The sequence below is a fragment of the Dreissena polymorpha genome, chromosome 5 (assembly GCF_020536995.1).
Source record: "Dreissena polymorpha isolate Duluth1 chromosome 5, UMN_Dpol_1.0, whole genome shotgun sequence".
NCBI lineage: Eukaryota > Metazoa > Mollusca > Bivalvia > Myida > Dreissenidae > Dreissena > Dreissena polymorpha.
In genome coordinates this window covers 79,597,656-79,616,163 of record NC_068359.1, presented here as the reverse complement: position 1 = coordinate 79,616,163, position 18,508 = coordinate 79,597,656, and the positions used below count along the sequence as shown (strand labels likewise).

Genomic DNA, 18,508 nt, shown 5'->3' with positions numbered 1-18,508 from the left:
GAGAAACCACAAGGGCGTTAATGAGGACAGGAGCAAACAGCCTGACGTATATTTATTACTACACTCGAAAGTATGACGTTAGGCTTATTGATGTTGTCAAGTTAATTATGAAACATGATGGACAATTGCGTCACTGAAAATAGCGTTCTACTAAATAATACGTGTTTTAATCGACAATAATGAGTATCGTTAGCGACGTCCAGCGAAAGTTATTGAGTCCCTTTCAAACCATATACCTAAATGGTTATTGATATATGACAGTTACACTTCTTTGACTGACACATTCAGGTTGGTATAATGCGCTTGATGTGAATTGTGGTACACAGACATCATTACATCGTATTGAGTTTATTTATTTGTTCTAATCTATCTCAGCTGTCCCTTGTTTTGCTCAAGATGTTACAGTTTTTTTGTTTTTGTTTTATTAATACAACGGCAGTTGCGGAATATATTAAACACTAATACTATTATTAATTTCAAAGGTTACACATTTACACTGTTATGACATTCTTTCATATTCGTTCATGAAGATACATCAATGTTTTTGAACCAAAAGTAACTCATCAGCCTGACACAGGTGAGTAAAACATGTTTCAAACACAACTACATTAACCCATTTATGCATAGTGGACTATCCCGTCCTTTTAAATTGGATCAATTTATTTCCAAAATTAGGGATGTCTAGTATGTTTATTTCTATGTTTAGAATATTTCTTACAGATATTTCTTTCGGCAAACAGCGTAGACCCAGATGAGACGCCGCATCATGCGGCGTCTCATTTGGGTCTACGCTGTTTGCCAGGGCCTTTTTTCTAGACGCTAAGCATAAATGGGTTAAACATGTTTCAAAGACCACTACCTTAATGTGGTCGAAATATATATTTATTGTGTTCATTGTTCTGATATTTAATTCAATTCATATAAATGTATACTTTTACAATTATATCAATTTAAAGGGACCTTTTACGTTTACATAATGCGTAACCGGTTTGACCCCTATCTAATGTTTTGAACCTACCGCCCCAACGAGGTGACCTATGCTTTGATCATTGAACTGGTATTTGATTTGAGGTACTCTCTTGATCGTATAACTCGCTGACCGTTATTCTCGTGATATTGTTCCTTCTTGTGTCAAACTAGTTTCTAATTTGTTTAAAATATGAATATTTATTGTTTCAATACATGAATATATTTTAGGTGGGAATGATCGTGGAATGTATTTTCAACTTTTTTAATGGAACCTTATACGCTTTACTTGTAATATATGTTATACTTCGTTGGCAGGAAGGCAGTTATACAACAGCATATCGTTTGGCTGCTTTACTAATACTAAATTCAAAATAATAATAATACTCATAATAATCATGATAATAATATAGATAAATTAATTATAATTTTGATACTACTACTACTACTACTACTACTACTACTACTACTACTACTACTACTACTACTACTACTACTACTACTACTACTACTACTACTACTACTACTTCTACTACTACTACTACTACTTCTACTACTACTACTACTACTACTACTACTACTACTCCTCCTCCTCCTCCTCCTACTACTACTACTACTACTACTACTACTACTACTACTACAACTACTACTACTACTACTACTACTACTACTACTGCTACTTCTTCTACTACTACTACTACTACTACTACTACTACTACTACTACTACTACTACTACTACTACTACTGCTACTACTACTGCTACTGCTACTGCTACTTCTACTACTACTACTACTACTACTACTACTACTACTACTACTACTACTACTACTACTACTACTACTACTACTACTACTACTACTTCTACTATTACTTCTAATAATACTAATAAAAATAAAAATAGTCATATTTATAAATATAATAACAAGTATAATTATTATTATCATTATTGTTATTATTACTTTAGATTCTAATTGATATTACTATTAACAATTTGTTAAACTACCTCTTTCCGAAGATTGGACGTACATGCCTAGTTTTGACAATTTTTTATTTACCACCCCCACCCCCCCCTCCCCTCCAAAAAAAACAAACAAACAAAACACAAAACACTGCCATTTAACACACAGTAGCTTACCAAAAGTGCAGTTGAAGACGTCTCGCCCAATCTACAGGAGTGGGGGGGGGGGGGAGTCAAAGTAAGAAGGATCCAGCTAGGCCTTTAAACGACACTATTTCGCCACTGACATAGTATGTCAAACAGTCATGTAAGGGTACAATTCAATTAACTCGCAATTAGCTTACATGTCAAATACATATGTCATTACGTCAATCTACCTATTAGATAATTGGTTTGTGCTTGGTACAAAATTGCATAAACAATAATTGTTGGGTGTCAGATATATTACGGATCTAGTGATATTATATAGTTGGTTATGTCTATAAATAAACACTTATAATAATACAATATAATATAATGATATTGCTTAGTTGTAGTTACTGCTACTACAATTACTACTACTACTACGTCTACTACTAATAATAATTATAATAATTATAAAAATTAAAAAATAAAGAAAGAAAGAATAATACAAACAATAGTATCATAATTTTATAATATAATTATTATGATTATTATAAGGAGAAGTGAGCAAAAGGAGTCATTAAGGTCATTATCTTTTTGTGTGCATACATATGCATCCAGGCTAATTGGAAATACGGAAGGTTAGGGCTTTAACTTGCAAACTATGAGCTAGTATAAAAGCTTTAAATCACCACGTTATGATGCAGCTAAGAATGTCCGGTTACAACAACTGAATTGAAGTGTCTACAAAAGACGAGTATGAACGAATACACGTATATATCAAGCGCGCTATGAACTCTCCGACGGCTGTCAGACGTCAACAATCACGTTATTGTGACAGGCGTTAACGTGAGCAGTAAAGTAACGTACGTTCAGACGTTTGTTCAGACCGGCGGAGACATTAGTACAGTCAACTTGCCTCTTTGGATTTAGCAGAGTGGTCGTACTCACGAAGAAGGCAAGATGAATCTCGCGGAATGGCTGGGTTTAATGTGCTTCTGTGCCGTCGGGGTGCAAGTCTCATACCAGCTTGTTGCTGAATACAATTGTGAGTGTTCTTGAATATATATTTTTTCATTTATGCATTATACGATGATCGCTGGGCGTGTAAATTTATCATTTCTGTATATTTTCTCACATAATGCCTTACTAGTTATGTTTTCCTTGAAGACATACACGTGTTCATAAATTTGCATTTATATAAGATGCACCCATGATATGTAAAACTCTTGTTAAATAAAGTTTGTTGCGCATCCTCTAGTTAGTAAGTCATGTGTTTCTGTTGCATCAAATTATAGTTTAAATGTTCATTAATTTCGTGCTCTATTTTTTCAAGTCAGAATGTAAATGCAGAAATAGAAATTACTGTACGTCATTTTATGGATATAGTGTGTTTTTAACGATTGAATTGTATTTACATTCATAGTTACATGTCAATGTTCATTGAACGTTTTTTTTTATACAGTCTGCTATGCATTGATTCCGGTATCGTGTATTTTAATTCATTTTTTATTATCTTTTATTTTAATACATTTATCGCGTCCTTCATTTCTATTGAGAACAGTGCACACAGGCGAAATAGTCCTTTTTTTTATTTTGGTAAGGATTGCTTGACATGATCCTGATGGCGTCAACACCAGTCATCAATCTGAGATTTTGATATGACTGTTGTATATTACTTCATCTTTAAATGTTCTGTAGCGAAAGACACAAAGCAAACCGCATGCTGATTAATACAGTTCAGTCCTGTTGTTTGACGTGTTTCTCGCCTACATCTGTTCGACATATTTGTTAGATTCTTATGCAACATATCTACATGGGCTGGTAGTCAAAATGCCGAGTCTCTGGATTCAGACACGGTTTACAGGGAAATAATGATTTCAAGTCAGTCAAGTCAAGCTGTCTAAATGGCTGTTATTGAAATCTCTTCTAAAAACCTATTACGGGCATAAGTATCTGTCCAGTAATCTCTTAGCACATAAATACATACCAAACAAGATATATCAAGTTGTGCATAGGTCAAACCAATCGGAATCCTCTGTTTTCATTGTTGTTTCCAAAGTGATATTATAAGACTCGGGTGTCACTTTAGCAGGTGGGAAATAACTTGTACATAAGCTTTTAGCCGTGTGACTTAATTGTTGACCCTCTAATATATGCATACATTTGTATAAATTTGTTTGCTCATGTAAGAGCACTTTGACGGTGTTATTTCTATTTCACAGTGCCTTTAAAGAACCACAACTCAAAAATATCACATTGCATTAAAGCAGCATACATGTAAGGAAGCACCTTGCTATAGTTAAAAAAAATCAGTAAGTACACTTACCATTTGTTCAGTTCAGTATCAGACAAGGCAAACAGCAACTACATAGATATAATATGTTATGACATTACGCCCCATCGGTGCAAAAAGGTACCATGTGGCATTGAAATTAGAAGGCACATGGAACTTTTTTGCACCAAGGGGCGATATATTGTTCTGCAGTTCCAAGGAAACATAAAGATTTATAGAAAATCTTTTCTATAATAGATCAGCTGTCATTCCAAACTGTTAAATTGCTATACAAGTTCGCTTGCCCTGCTATGTACTGCAGACTCTTAACAGTGAAACACTTATATTTGTAAGCATCGTTAAAAACTATTAAATGTTAAACATTTTAGCTATGATGAACAACTGCGCCCGAGACGGTGGTTTCTGCATCAATGTCTTACCGCCACCTCCACCTCCTCGGCGCGTACCGCAGAGACCGGGCACGCGCACACGTAAGGGCGGCCGACCTGGACCCGCCGGCGGCACCGCCGGTAAACCCGACCCCAACTCTCTCGGACAGCAACACACGCGGCTGCCCGCAAGTGCCGGTGGAGGTCCTGCAACCGCAAATACAGGCGCCGTCGGTGGTGCTTCTTCGCTTGGCGCTCCCTCAACACCCTCCCCCGCAAACGGCGGTCCTTTCTCAATATTTGATAATATGTTTGGACCATCAAATCCTAATGACCCATTCGGCGGAATGGGTGGAATGCTCACATGGTCCATGATGACCCGGAAGAAGCGTCAGGCGGCGGAGCCCGGAGAAGTGGCGGAGGTACCGAGGATTATGCCCGGAGAGAACATGATGACCTTTTTGAGCACTCACTGCCGGAAGTCCGAGTTTGATTTCGGTTGTCAAAGAACTGGTGGCATGTGCTGCTTGCCACACCTATAGAACATCGGCAGGTAAAAAACGAATAATTTATGCATGGCGGATACCTGTTTTCAGTACAATAAGTGAACCCTTTTTTCTTGTCTAACTGACTTACTCTACCTAAATTCGAATACAGTATTTTCTGTTTATATAAAAAAAATGCCGTTGCTCATTAAGATTCTCTTCTATTTTGATAGTATCTGAGTCACATGTCAAGAGCATTGGGCGAAATCATCTACATGCGATTTAGTTTTCAAATCTTTAAGTTCACCAGTTAGTAAATCAGCTTCTCATTCTTATATCACTGGCATGACACGAGGTCGCCGTGGCGTAGGGGATATGGTGTCCGCCTAGCGATCGGGAGGTCACGGGGTCGATTCCCACTATGGGAGCGTTCTTCAGATCTCCCCCATAGACACCAAGTAAACGGACTCGAGAGCGTTTCATATAAGCCTAAGGCTTGTTATGCAATCGAGCTTAAATAAATATGTTTAGAAAACAAAACAACTGACATGTTTGAACATTTCGCCTTATTGGACACAGAAATGAATTTAAAAGTAGTTTTTTTTTAAAGCGGTACCATTTAAATCTGTAGAACAATGTCAACTTATGCAGACGCAATTTTTGAAGGAAAATTTGAAAATATTTATTTAAATATCCAGATTAACATACTAGGTTAAAGAATCACATACTATGTAGGTTTTTGTATATGAAAATTAAATTTAATATTGTAAGTGCAAGCCATAAATCAATTGATCCTTTAAAGTATTTTATAATATGCTATACAAATAAAACTCCGGTCAGACGAACAGTAACAAATCTCTTATTACCAGATGATGAAACTTTACTTTACTTTATTGCAAGTTCCAATTGCTTAAGTGCTCGGTATTTAACATAATTGTTACAGCAACCCACTCTAAATCATACTTGGGTTTATGTTTACAAAATGTTTTATGCGAAAGTAGCCTAAATTCTACAATCTTGTCATAGAAAAAAGAACAACTCGCCCATAATGTCAAATGCATATGCTTTATGTAAAAAAATATGCTTATACCGTGGTGGACAACTATTTTGAACTTCGACATTTGTAGCACAGCAGTTAATCATAATAGTACACGTACCGCCTACCACAGGGTGTTGATAACAGTTCTATTTTTAGAATCATCTATGCACAATGTTAATCGGTTGCCTTTCGCCCTTTTAAGGATGACATGTCGACACTTTTAGTATAAGGCATGGTATGAATGTGACACTCCATTGTACGGCTGTCAGTTTTAGCGAAATATTCACCTTACGGAAATCACGAAAGAGCGCTATACGTGCTAAGAATAGACTAGACAGAAATATTAATGGTGAAAGTTCATACACAGACCTTTTGTGATCGCGCAACAATGGGCTACTTTTTTAATTTATGCAGATATGTTTGTAAAAAAGATATAATTTCTCTTTTTTCCTCCGCTTCAGATCGTATAATTTTATGTCATACGACACATGTTACTGTCATACCATTCAACACATATTCTTTTATTCAACATAAGTACTAGCGCTCTGATTTGTAATTCATTTGAATGAATGTCATCTTGAAATGTCAGCTAAAATTCGTTTAGATCGGAATGTATGCATGTACACCATGCATGTTTCTTTAAAGATAATCCTTTGTCATTGTGAAAATATAACACAAATAGTTAACCTACAAACCTGATAAAGAAATATATACCATTTAAGACAAACTGATTTCGTCGTTTAATTTAAGATACCTTTTGCAATGAAGCATATTCGTTAGCAACCTAACCTACATACTAATGCAAAGTTTTTTCCTTGAACCTCCTTCTCAAAATACATACGCAGACATATATCTACATAATTATTACAAATTTTTTATTGTAAATACTGTTTTACTTAAAGAAAAATAAAATAAAAATGGATTGTGTTCAGTCAAATATTGCAGGAATTAATACATGCTATAGTTTGTTAGTTAAAATAATGCTGATTGTTTAAGCCGAAACGTTTACGGTTTAACTATACATTACTATTCATTTGTTCAATAAAGCATGGTCATTCTGTGGACAAACGGTTAGTTTAACGTTTCTAGTTTTGATAAATAGTATGCGGTTTTATCCTTTTTATTACGTCTACACATGTAACAAAAAGTTCTAGATTTAAGTAATACGGAGACTGTTGACACCTTTTGAGAATCTTTAATCATAGTGTTATCATTTCTTATTGTTTTAACCCATTTATGCATAGCGTCTAGAAAAAAGGCCTTGGCAAACAGCGTAGGCCCAGATGAGACGCCGCACGATGCGGCGTCTCATCAGAGTCTGCGCTGTTTGTTTAAAGGAATTTCTATAAGAAATATTCTAAATATAGAAATAAATATACTAGACATCCCTAATTTTGGAAATAAATTGATCCAGCTAAGAAGGATGGGAAAGTCCACTAGGCATAAATGGGTTAAATATTCAAATATGATGTCATTGATGTCCGATTGTGGTAAAAAACAACAACAACATCAAGTGCCTCTGTTCTATTAGCGCGTTAATTGCATGACTGTCTTTCATTTATACATCCCAAACAATTACCATAATAATTTACAAACAAGATTGAAGCAATTAATCTTCTCTGCAAAACATGTCAAGCCTTTAAAAACGACCATTAATTACTTCATGCAAACTGTCAGTTTAAAGCAAGTGCTTGTTACTCGGAAACTGCTTTTCGCTTTCTGTATAGTATGAGGAGAAATACGTCTATGTTTTTGTTTACCATTAAACGTACTGTTATACATGCACTATTAAAATCCATATATGGTCAAAGATCTAGCGCAAAAAAATAAATAATTACCACTGTGTTTCAGTATAAAACAAGTAAACATGTATATTGTTTTTTTTTAAAGCTAAGAAAATAATTATGTATAACGTTAAAGGGACCTTTTCACAGATTTTGGCATGTATAAAAGTGTGTCATTTAATGCTTTGAATTGATAAATGTAAACATTGGAATTAAATAGCTCCAGTAAAAAAAAATTAATAAAATTAAAGAAAGACAAACAAGTAATTATAAACTGGGCTCGAACCACTGGCCCTCGGAGTGAAAGTCAAATACTCTCGCCACTCGGCCATCGGTGTTCATTCAGTGAAATGTGTATTTTATACTTAATAACCAATCCTCGTAGTGTCACACAATATAACGATAACAACATAACTCTCCAAGTTATTCAATCGCTACTTATGGTAGATTTTCGACGTAGGATCTTATGACTATTCAACAAGTGTATCGTTATTTATTTTTTCGTAGGATATTTAGTAATGCAGGCGGCTTAATGTATGAAATTTCCAATAGTGAACAGCTGTTCGTAATATGCGTTGTATAATGGAACTGCATATGTCAATCTCTCCTATAAATATCCCGGGAGTGTCATTCTTCTTCTTATTTTACTTGGTCGTTAATATAAAATATGAATTGTTTTTTGAATTTTCATTATACGTCCATTTAATATTGTATTTCGATATTTCCAGGTGAAAAACAAAATACAGCGGCGTTGATTGGTCACTTTATTGTCATCGGAACATCTCTAACACAAAGCGGACAAGATTGGATCGCAGCGGGAAATATACGATTATACATCATCAAGTGTATTACAAATTATAAAACATGTTTATATATAAATACTTACACAGTGAAACGGCGTAGAACATATTTAACAAATTTTATAAACATTGTTTAATGACATTAAGAACTATACTTCGTAAATTCTGGTCTGAAATGTACCATAATGTATATTTTGGTTAAGTATTCAAGAGTTCATTACATGTAAACACAATTTTCAAGACCAGAACTCGGTTCAGATATATTTTCTTAGTATAACATTTCAGAAGATGTAAGCATGACCTGGTATATTTAAATACTGAAACAAATAACAATACCAGTGTATTGTTTAGAGGGTCGTGCTTTATTCCGTTTATATTAATTAATTTATGTCATGAGCATGTCACATTCTATTCACACATATATCACAATGTTTCTTATTCTAGGCACACTCGGTGTGTTTATATTTGTACAATATTGTACTCCTTCATCTTTATCTAATAAAATCGAAAAAATCTACGCTTAGTTCACATTAAAATGACGAGCATCACTTTCGCTATGCAAAGCATTTTGTTCTGTTTCTTAATGAACCGAGCGGGAGATCACGTGATGGTCATGTAGTCACATTTTGTCATCTAGAGTAATAACGAACATGGTTTGTGCTGTTTCTAGTGCATAAACGGAATCTTTGCACACATAAAACTAATCACATTCCTTACAAAACACACATCGTGGAAGCTTTTTTCTTGACATCTTTATTGAGGATCCCTGTGCACGTCGTTTTTACCGGTGCCCTATTGTCAACAAACATCGGACAATTTCGGTCTCAGAGCTGATAAAGCATGTCATTCACCGCGTTTAATATATAAATATTGAAAATATGTAGTAAATCGTATATTTCCATCAACCAACATTTCCATTGTATGAAAATGTGCACGAAGAGTGCATCAGCGTCATTATACAATGCGTAGCAAATAAAGTTTCATATTGTATCAATATGTTTTACCGTTTACATCCAATACAAAATAATTTTGTAGAACACTATAGATCAAAATTTTTAATCGTGTTAGGCAACAATAAGCATGAACAAGAGGGATACATTTAATTTTTACATTTTTTGCCACCAAGATCCAATAAAAGTTCCTGAGATAAATAACTGCCGTGGCAATACGTTTTACAATCGCCAGTGGTAAAACGGCCGTGTCGTATAAATTATCAGACACAATAATAAATTAGAGCACGAAACGGACGGACCTTAACGCCTCACAAAAAAGAAAATCGCCAGATTTAAATAAATCAAATAATTATTATTTTATTATTTAAACACAACTTTCTTCATTGATATATGACATTACCATAAATGCGGAGTCCAAGACCACACCTATTTCGTCAGTGTTTTATAACTCGGCAAGATTTAAGGAATTCATGTGAAACATTATGTAATCATATATGGGTTAAGGAGAAATAAGAATTACTTGCATCATTACTTGCTTTCGTTAAGAGTTATTGCCCTTAGTTAATTTTGTTTGTTCATGAGATATATTAACATTTTTTTTATTTCAAGGATTACTGAGGGACAGTACAGAGTATAGAAATAATCATTATTGCTTCAATATTACATATGTATTAATATGTTTTATGTTCCCGATAAATTAACACAACTTTTCGGTTTTTCTCATATTTAAAGGTTAAGATCACATCACGGGTCACAAGAATACTTCAGGGCCAATCGACACTAACAGCAGTGGTCTTTGTCAGTTTTGTTGCTACTGAAAAATATGATGTCTGCATACACATATTGCTAAATTGCTATTGGAGTTGTATTGTTACATGTTATGTCCCCTGTGACTTGAAATTAGCAGTATGTGTTAAAATGGTACTTTTTTTTTTAAATTAAAAACTGATCAAATGACACAAACATGTGTCAAGCTGTTCAATTACCATGGTATAAGTTATGCACGAGTTGTTTTTTCCGTACCTTTTTGAAATTCCGAAATATTAAAATAAACTGAACCCATGCGTTTTAAATGTGTGTTATTATACAAATAGTGCCTTTAATGCTTGCTATTCAATACAGCTTGTTTGAAAAAAACATTTTCTAACACGGAACACATATATTTTCTCGTGCATGTATTTTAATCGCCCTTTGCGTATGCAACTTTTTTTTAATAACATGTTATTGCCTGTTGTCATATAGACTCAATCGTTACAATAATCTCTCACGGCCCGGTATTATAGTACATTCCATACACACATGCTACTCGGGGTTTATTCTATACATATATGAACTGGAATATTATCTGAAAGTGTACGCGGAATGAAGAGTATACCATGCTATATTCAATTCCGCGACATAATGCTACTTTTGGTTAAAATAAGTCACGAGTACAAATGCTAACAGGGTAACCTGAATAAAAACTTATAATAATAAATAATAAAGCTTAATTTTATATTGGTGTATAGCTAAGTGTGGTGCCTGGAAAGAAGTCAGTAAACAATTTTCAAAGTTTGCGTTTGTGTCATGAAAACAGTAAGAAAACCTTGTTTAACATGCACGCGGTAAGTAAAAGTGACCTAATATTTTCAGCCGACCTCAGTTAATATATTATGCTTCAAGAACATCTTAAGAATTTAAAACATATATTAATCTATCTACTTTATACATCATTAAACCAATTAGGTATACGGACACGTTTTCCGAAAATTTCTGTAAATATTATATTACAGTTCGGTTGAAGCTTACTGAAAATTTAGCTCGTTCCTGCAATTGCAAAAACAAAAACTTCAATATTATCTGCAAATTTAATAATAAGCAAATCAGAATTTAAACCAGGCGTTATTTCACATTACACAGTACTTAATGGAGTGGCATTTTGTGTTTAATTATATATTAAGTATATTCCAGAACAGAAATATTACACGTATTACCTTTCCAACCAGGAAAGCATTCACAAGATACATCACCGACGTTTTCAAAATATGAACGCTCTCCGTTCACAAAATTCAAAAGTATGAACCAAAAAATCCTTAATACTGAAACAATCGTTTCCCAAATACTCAAGACGGCCCTCGAGGGCTTTGTTTTATTTTTATATTTGTCTCCATATTCTCTGTCCCTACTTCTGATTCTATTTTTGCATCGTCCGTGTGCACTGCATTTAGTTCGACTGCATTTGTTCACCGCGTCTTGCAAAGCTTTTAGAAACGGTCCCAGAGTGGTGTCAAGGTAGTTTCGCATGTCCAAGCACTGGTCACGTGTTTCAAACGAGGCATGACTGTCCCATAGTGCAGCCCCGTTGTACCCAGCTTCCGCCGTCTGACCAAGTGTGCTATGCAGATCAGTCTGTTAGATTACAAAAAAAACTTGTGAGGGGGAGATGTCTGCTCCATGTTTTTTTCGATTCCAAATCATAATTATACATGATGTATCTTTTAGCAATTTATTGAAGAAATCCGTAGATTAAAAAATGTAAAAACGGAGTCAAGAAGTAAAGACATTATCATAAGAATTGAACTTTAAAGTCATTTTCAAGATTACTTTTGACGGAGTTTTAACAAAATAACTTCCCTTTTATACCATACACACTTGAGAGAATTCAAAAAGGGAAATACAACATTAGTTGACGCTCATTCTAGCGTTCATTGTTGAGGATTACTGAGGAATATGATTTAGCTGTTTTTGAATTTAAAATGTATCAATAATAGATAACTCACCACATCATAAAACTCGCTAGTGTCGCCATATCTAAATCGTGTGTACGCCACAAGGGGCTGATAAGGACTTCCGTATAAGTTGCTCACACGAATCGCCTCCCCTAGGATACCATGAACCCTGTCATAACGTGCCTGGTGGTTGCCAAACTTCTCTCGGAGATAGATGGATGGGAAAAGGGCCGAGCTTGCCTGGAACATCCAGTCTGGCCTATGGACGTAAATTGAATACATTCAAAGTTAGGGCATCTTTAAAAATTATCGTGGATCAAATGTTCTATATTTCTTTGTTTAAATTGATATTATACGCATCTAACAGTATATGCTATTTTTATAGGTGTCTATCGCAACCGTTGTTTATTTTTGGTGTTTTCACTTCATATACACTTATATTTGTTAATGCAGCATCAATATACTAAAACAATATCCCGGAAAGAGAAAAAATAATGCATTTGAATATCAACCATACTTTCGTTTTGACAACTGACGACAGAAATGATTCGATGTACGATGTTAATCTTAATTTAGTCGTAGTGCAGATTCGTTCATATGACACAAAGACACAAATTTGTGTTAATATCATTTCGGCTTAGAGGACTGGACAGTCATGTAAAATATCGATTATAATATATATTGTTTATAAACAACTGGTAGCAAGATGAGTTGTAGATAATTGGTCAATTACCACATTTTTACTAACTGTTTTGACCTGTTTATTCTTTTCAGCTCAATTCAACAGTGAAAAATGCGCATAATATCACTTTAATCATCTAAATAAAAACAGGGTTCGTCGAATAGTTTTAATGTTACATGTTATGTACGCACATGTCTGGAAATTCATTCGAAGTACCACAGCCGCATTGCGATTTTCTTGACAAATTAGCTACATATTGTTGTTGTTGTATCTCCCGGCTAATCCATCTCCACTATTGGCATAACTTCAAACTAGTATTACTCAGGAGTTATTGGCATTACAGTATACTAATATCATTAATGAGTCAATGACATTATTGCATACTAGTATAAATCATAAGTTATAGGCATTACTGAATATAAGCATGTTTAATGAGTTATTGGCAGTTCTTCGTAATTGTAATTTTCATGAGTTATATTGCACTTATTGGCATACTCATCATTCAGTTCCATAGTTTTAGTGTCGCATGTCCTCTGATTGTGGTTGTTATAGCAGCCTGGAAATCCGTAGAAGCCCCATTTTCCTTGAGGACGAATGCTAGAGCAGTGCACGAGAGTTCTCTCCATGAACTGTCTTAAAAGGCATTCAGATAATATATCTTACAAGAAAGTCATTGATGTGAAGCAGCAAAGAGGCACCATTTATCAGTTTATATTCCGTCAAAACTAACTCAATATAAGGCGTGACTATTTATTATCGACAAATTTCATTTTGAGTTTCTCATTTTGAAAACGTTTCTTAAAATAAGGACGTTTGAAACAAGCTTACCTAAAGACAAATGTAATAAAGGTAGTTTAGGTATAAGACACCGCCCCCCTTTATTGACCCTTATTGACCCCCTTATGATGTTAACATTAAAAAGCCACTTTTAGGAGGGAGGGGGCGCGGTGGGGCAGGGTTGGTGGTATCCAGCATAACTCAGTTATTTGCATTCAACGTGATGGATAACGTACGAATAACTGAGTGAAATTTCTGCTACTATTTAAATAAGTGGTAGATAGTTAATACATACGTATGATAATTTGTAACCCATAGGGAAAATTTGAATGCACAAAATACTGATTTCGGCAATCTGTCCATCAAAAAAGGACGTAGCTGCAACTTAAAACACAAGCAATTAGAATGCAATCGATGAATTGGAAAGACAGTTTGGAAACCTGTATTGCAAACAAACAAGGTATTTATCAGCGAATATTCTTTTCTCGCATCATTGTCACATAAGGTAATCTCACATTAAATGTATAATTTAACGAATACATCCACTCGATAATCACGGCATTTTCTAAATTAAATATGCGCATTCACAATCTAGTTATAGTCAATAGCTAACGGAGACCAATGAAGACAAATGTCACAACTTATCATCGTAACTTTCTTTTTCTTTATACTATGGGAAAATAAATATAAGAAAGTACTGAAACGATAAAGTTTGATAATTGCAATAAGGTTGTTAACTTATGCCGGTTTCAAATATTTGAGAAGGTTTCTGACGGTTTACTTTCTTGTGACCGGTTGTACTTGCCTATTGATTACTGAGCTAACTGATGCGACTGGGACCAATCCAATCGGGGCAAAACGGTTTAAATAAGTTTTGGTGCAGCAAATGAAATTATTAAACAGGAAGTAAAACGGCATGCAAAGACATAGGACTAGTTTATGCATTTAAACGAAATCGATATGTCTTCCTTAATTGTAAAAATACATTAATAAAGTTATTAACTTCTACTAAAGGCCAAATAAAAATTGTTACTACTGGTACATTGTAAATGCCTTTCTGTATTTAAAATATACGTTCGTTTTATTAATTTGTGTTATCATTATCATCATCATCATTATCATCATCATCATCATCATCATCATCATCATCATCATCATTTTTTGGTCAGAAAATGCCTCTGTCCGTTTACAACTGACATTATTCGATAAAATTGCTAATGAGGTGGGAATAATAAGATATTTTGACAACGGAAATACGTGATGCGAAACACTGATAAGACTGATATCAACTGGCAACTGACCTGACCGCATTTACTGCTTTGGTATAATATCTGATCAATTAAACATTATAGCACAAACCTTGCCCTATTTTCAAATTCTTGCCTCGCTTTCTCATAAACGCGTTCGTCAGACCATCCCGGATGCGCCTTGCGCACGAGATCTTCGGAAGCCGTTATGTACTGTCTCTGAACATTGTTGTAGTTGTCCCTCTCAAAGATTGGCCGCCACCTCTCCCAGTCAATGACGGCGAGCCCGGAGAAGTTCGCATCGGGTATGAGGGCCGCGACGTCCTGTTTAACCTTCAGCAAGTGGCTGCCCAGGTCGCTAAGCTGATATTGTAAAATATGTATTTATGTTCTTCATATGACTATTAAGTATTAACGGGTTTATTCCTAAGTTTATTCTGCTCTAATTTAAAACAAAATTGCAAACCGCAACAACAAACAAACAAAACCAAAACAAGAGTGGAAATTGGTTATTTGATTTATTTTTAAACCTATTTATCTAAGCTCGATTGCATAACAAGCCTAAGCTTATATGAAACGCTCTTGAGTCCGTTTCCTTGGTAACTATGGGGGAGATCTAAAGAACGCTCCCACAGTGGTGATAGAACCCCTGACCTCCCGATCGCTAGGCGGACACCATATCCACTACGCCACGTGATTATTTGATAACGCTTGTGAATGGAAACATAGGGGTATTGATTAAAACTAATAGCAAACATGACACATGACATATTTATATTCATATTACCTGAGGAAGACCTCCATTTACAAAGTTCCCATCATCATCGATGTACGGATACAGTCCAAGTTCATAAAATATCACCATGTTGTCGCCTTCAAACGTACCACCAGTGTTTACGACGATGTCAAATGCGCTGAGGTCAATATCCACTCCAAACGAACGCAGACATTTTTCTGACGGAACATTCCAAATCGTTACAAACGGTTTTGATTCAAAATCTATTTGTAACATAGTACACATGTCACTTAGAATAAAACACACTACGCACATGTACTTCATGTTTGCAGTCTAAATGGCGAAAACATTACGAGACAGCTCGAGGAAGTTTAATTGGATTAATTTCCGGACTGTTATTGACAACAATTAGTTTCGGAAATATAAATTCAACGGTACTTGATATAAATTATTGACGGCAATAAAAGCATATAACTTCTGTAATTGGAGGGAAATATATGTTTCTTCGATTACTAAGCAGATTATTCTGTTAACAACTTTATAAGCTCGATTTTGATCAGATTCTTATTTCGTTGTAGAGAATATAAGCTTCTCTAGACCTGTTTTGAACTTAATGTTTTTTATCAAAAGAATATGATGCTGACGTACACAAAACACATACTTGTTATTTTTCGATTTACTATATCTTTCTTCTCTTAAAATTTGGAATTATTAATGGAATGACCCTTTCTTAAGTTTGCTTCAAAAATGTTCAATAAACACAGCTGGTTTAACCCATTTATGCCCAGTGTCTAGAAAAAAGGCCTTGGCAAACTGAGTAGACCCTGATGAGGCGCCGCATGATGCGGCGTCTCATCAGGGCGTGTGCTGTTTGCTTGAAGGAATTTCTGTAAAAAAAATTCTAAATATAGAAATAAATATACTAGACATCCCTAATTTTGGAAATAAATTGTTCAATTTAGAAGGATGGGAGAGTCCACTAGGCAATAATGGGTTAATAAGTAATTCGAGTTTACAGTTCTCCCCATTATATAATATTTAATTTCGTTACTGGTGGCGTCATCATGTCATCGCTTCTGAATTACGTGACCCGATGTACCTTTTCTGTCTCAGCTAAATGCATAGCTCATCGGGTTTATATCGTTCAACTTTATAAATATTTTTTCTCTTTTCGATCGAATTATTTGTAAGCTTCGTTCTATTTATTTTGAATAATATACGCTTGTATAGATAACGCAGCTTTTTATCATTACTTGTATAATTTTCGTTTTGATAAATTATCGCCTCAGTCTATACGGTTATTCTTTAAAGGTATTCCATTCATTTTTTTGTTTTTTGAGTCGGCAAGAGTTTAACAACAAACATAAACTCAGGCAGCTTGTACAACCGACTATAAAACATGATGAATAAGGATAACAAGTGTATAAAAGCTGAAATACTGAAAACAATTTTGTAATTAAAAGGCAAATATGCATAAAATATATAGCATGATATTATAACATCAGACATGGCAATTTAAAAGGTTCAGGTATGTCTGCTTAAAAGTCTGATAATTACTTAATAAAAAAGAATAACATATCCACTTCATTTCTCGTAAAATTGGTAATAGGTTTAAACAATTGTTTCAAGTATAAAGCATATATAATACGGCGTTTTTACTTGACATTTAGCATTTTATAAGCATATATACGTAAAAACATGTAAAGCATGTAACATAAAGCAGAAACGAGCACATTAAGTTTACTGAGCATACAAAGCACATAAAGCATACAGGACATGCGAAGCATACAGAGCATACACATCATGCAGAGCGTACAAAACATACAAAGCACACATAGCATGCAGAGTAAACCAAACTTACAAAGCATACACAGCACACAGAGTATACAAAGCACAAAAAGTATACAAAGCATACAAGGCATACAAAGCAAACAAAGCACACAAAGCATACAAAATATACAAGGCATACAAAGCAAACAAAGTATACAAGGCATACAGAGCACACAGAACATGCAAAGCTCACGATGTATACAAAGCGTACAAAGCACATAATGCATATAAAACATACAGAGCATGCAAAGCACACGAAGCACACAACGCATACAAAGCTAAGCAAAAAACTAACACCATATAACATTAAAGTAGAAAATGAACTTAGAACTAAATGATGTGATGCTCCCTTGCTGTGGAAATCCCATTCACTCTACAGCTTTTGCACATACAGATTTTGCCATTCCATGATCCAATTAAAGTTTTAAATTGCGAAACATTTGTACATTTTCTTCCGGTAGGGAGTTCCACAGCGAGGGGGCAGCATATCTAAAGGAATTTTTACCATATTATGTTGTGCGTACCTGTGGTATCTGTAAAATATTGGTATATCTAAAATTTATGGTTGACTGTCTCTTTACAACTGAATCATTTAACAAAGGTGGAGAAATTTCATTTATGATTTTAAAAGTTTCAATAGCAATTGATCTTAAACGTCTTATTTGCAGGGATAGAAGGTCTACCCTTTGTAAAAGATCAGTATATTGAGTGCTATAGTCGTTGTATATAAAACGGATTGCTCTCTCTTAAATATT

General features: G+C 34.6%; 2 protein-coding genes across 3 annotated transcripts; one reads left to right on the top strand and one right to left on the bottom strand.

Annotated features, from left to right (window-relative positions):
* The first annotated feature begins 2,920 nt into the window (after window positions 1-2,920).
* LOC127881529 (uncharacterized) lies at window positions 2,921-9,335 on the top strand. The gene is made up of 3 exons (XM_052429448.1): window positions 2,921-3,096; window positions 4,713-5,265; window positions 8,749-9,335. Exons 1-2 carry the CDS (start codon window positions 3,012-3,014, stop codon window positions 5,252-5,254), a joined length of 627 nt encoding a protein of 208 aa, XP_052285408.1. The 5' UTR covers window positions 2,921-3,011; the 3' UTR covers window positions 5,255-5,265; window positions 8,749-9,335.
* On the bottom strand, window positions 8,771-18,455 carry LOC127881527 (hyaluronidase-1-like). 2 transcript variants are annotated; one of them, XM_052429446.1, is made up of 6 exons: window positions 15,975-18,455; window positions 15,300-15,550; window positions 13,659-13,796; window positions 12,533-12,740; window positions 11,747-12,161; window positions 8,771-10,587 (listed from the first exon to the last, which is right to left on the bottom strand). In XM_052429446.1, exons 1-6 carry the CDS (start codon window positions 16,245-16,247, stop codon window positions 10,538-10,540), a joined length of 1,335 nt encoding a protein of 444 aa, XP_052285406.1. In that variant the 5' UTR covers window positions 16,248-18,455; the 3' UTR covers window positions 8,771-10,537. The 2 variants fall into 2 exon arrangements, with proteins under 2 accessions (XP_052285406.1, XP_052285407.1); XM_052429447.1 differs by lacking the exon at window positions 8,771-10,587 and having other exon boundaries at window positions 11,607-12,161; window positions 15,975-18,448.
* Window positions 18,456-18,508: the final 53 nt, after the last annotated feature.

What these genes read in the sequence shown, in the direction of transcription:
- LOC127881527 (XM_052429446.1), bottom strand. Translation starts at nt 16,247, where the DNA reads ATGAAGTACATGTGCGTAGTGTGTTTTATTCTAAGTGACATGTGTACT. An exon ending in GAATTTGAAAATAGGGCAAG is followed by an intron (nt 13,797 to 15,299) that starts GTTTGTGCTATA and finishes ATGCCTTTTAAG; the next exon opens with ACAGTTCATGGAGAGAACTC. An exon ending in CTAGCGAGTTTTATGATGTG is followed by an intron (nt 12,162 to 12,532) that starts GTGAGTTATCTA and finishes GTAATCTAACAG; the next exon opens with ACTGATCTGCATAGCACACT.
- LOC127881529 (XM_052429448.1), top strand. Translation starts at nt 3,012, where the DNA reads ATGAATCTCGCGGAATGGCTGGGTTTAATGTGCTTCTGTGCCGTCGGG. An exon ending in GCTTGTTGCTGAATACAATT is followed by an intron (nt 3,097 to 4,712) that starts GTGAGTGTTCTT and finishes TAAACATTTTAG; the next exon opens with CTATGATGAACAACTGCGCC.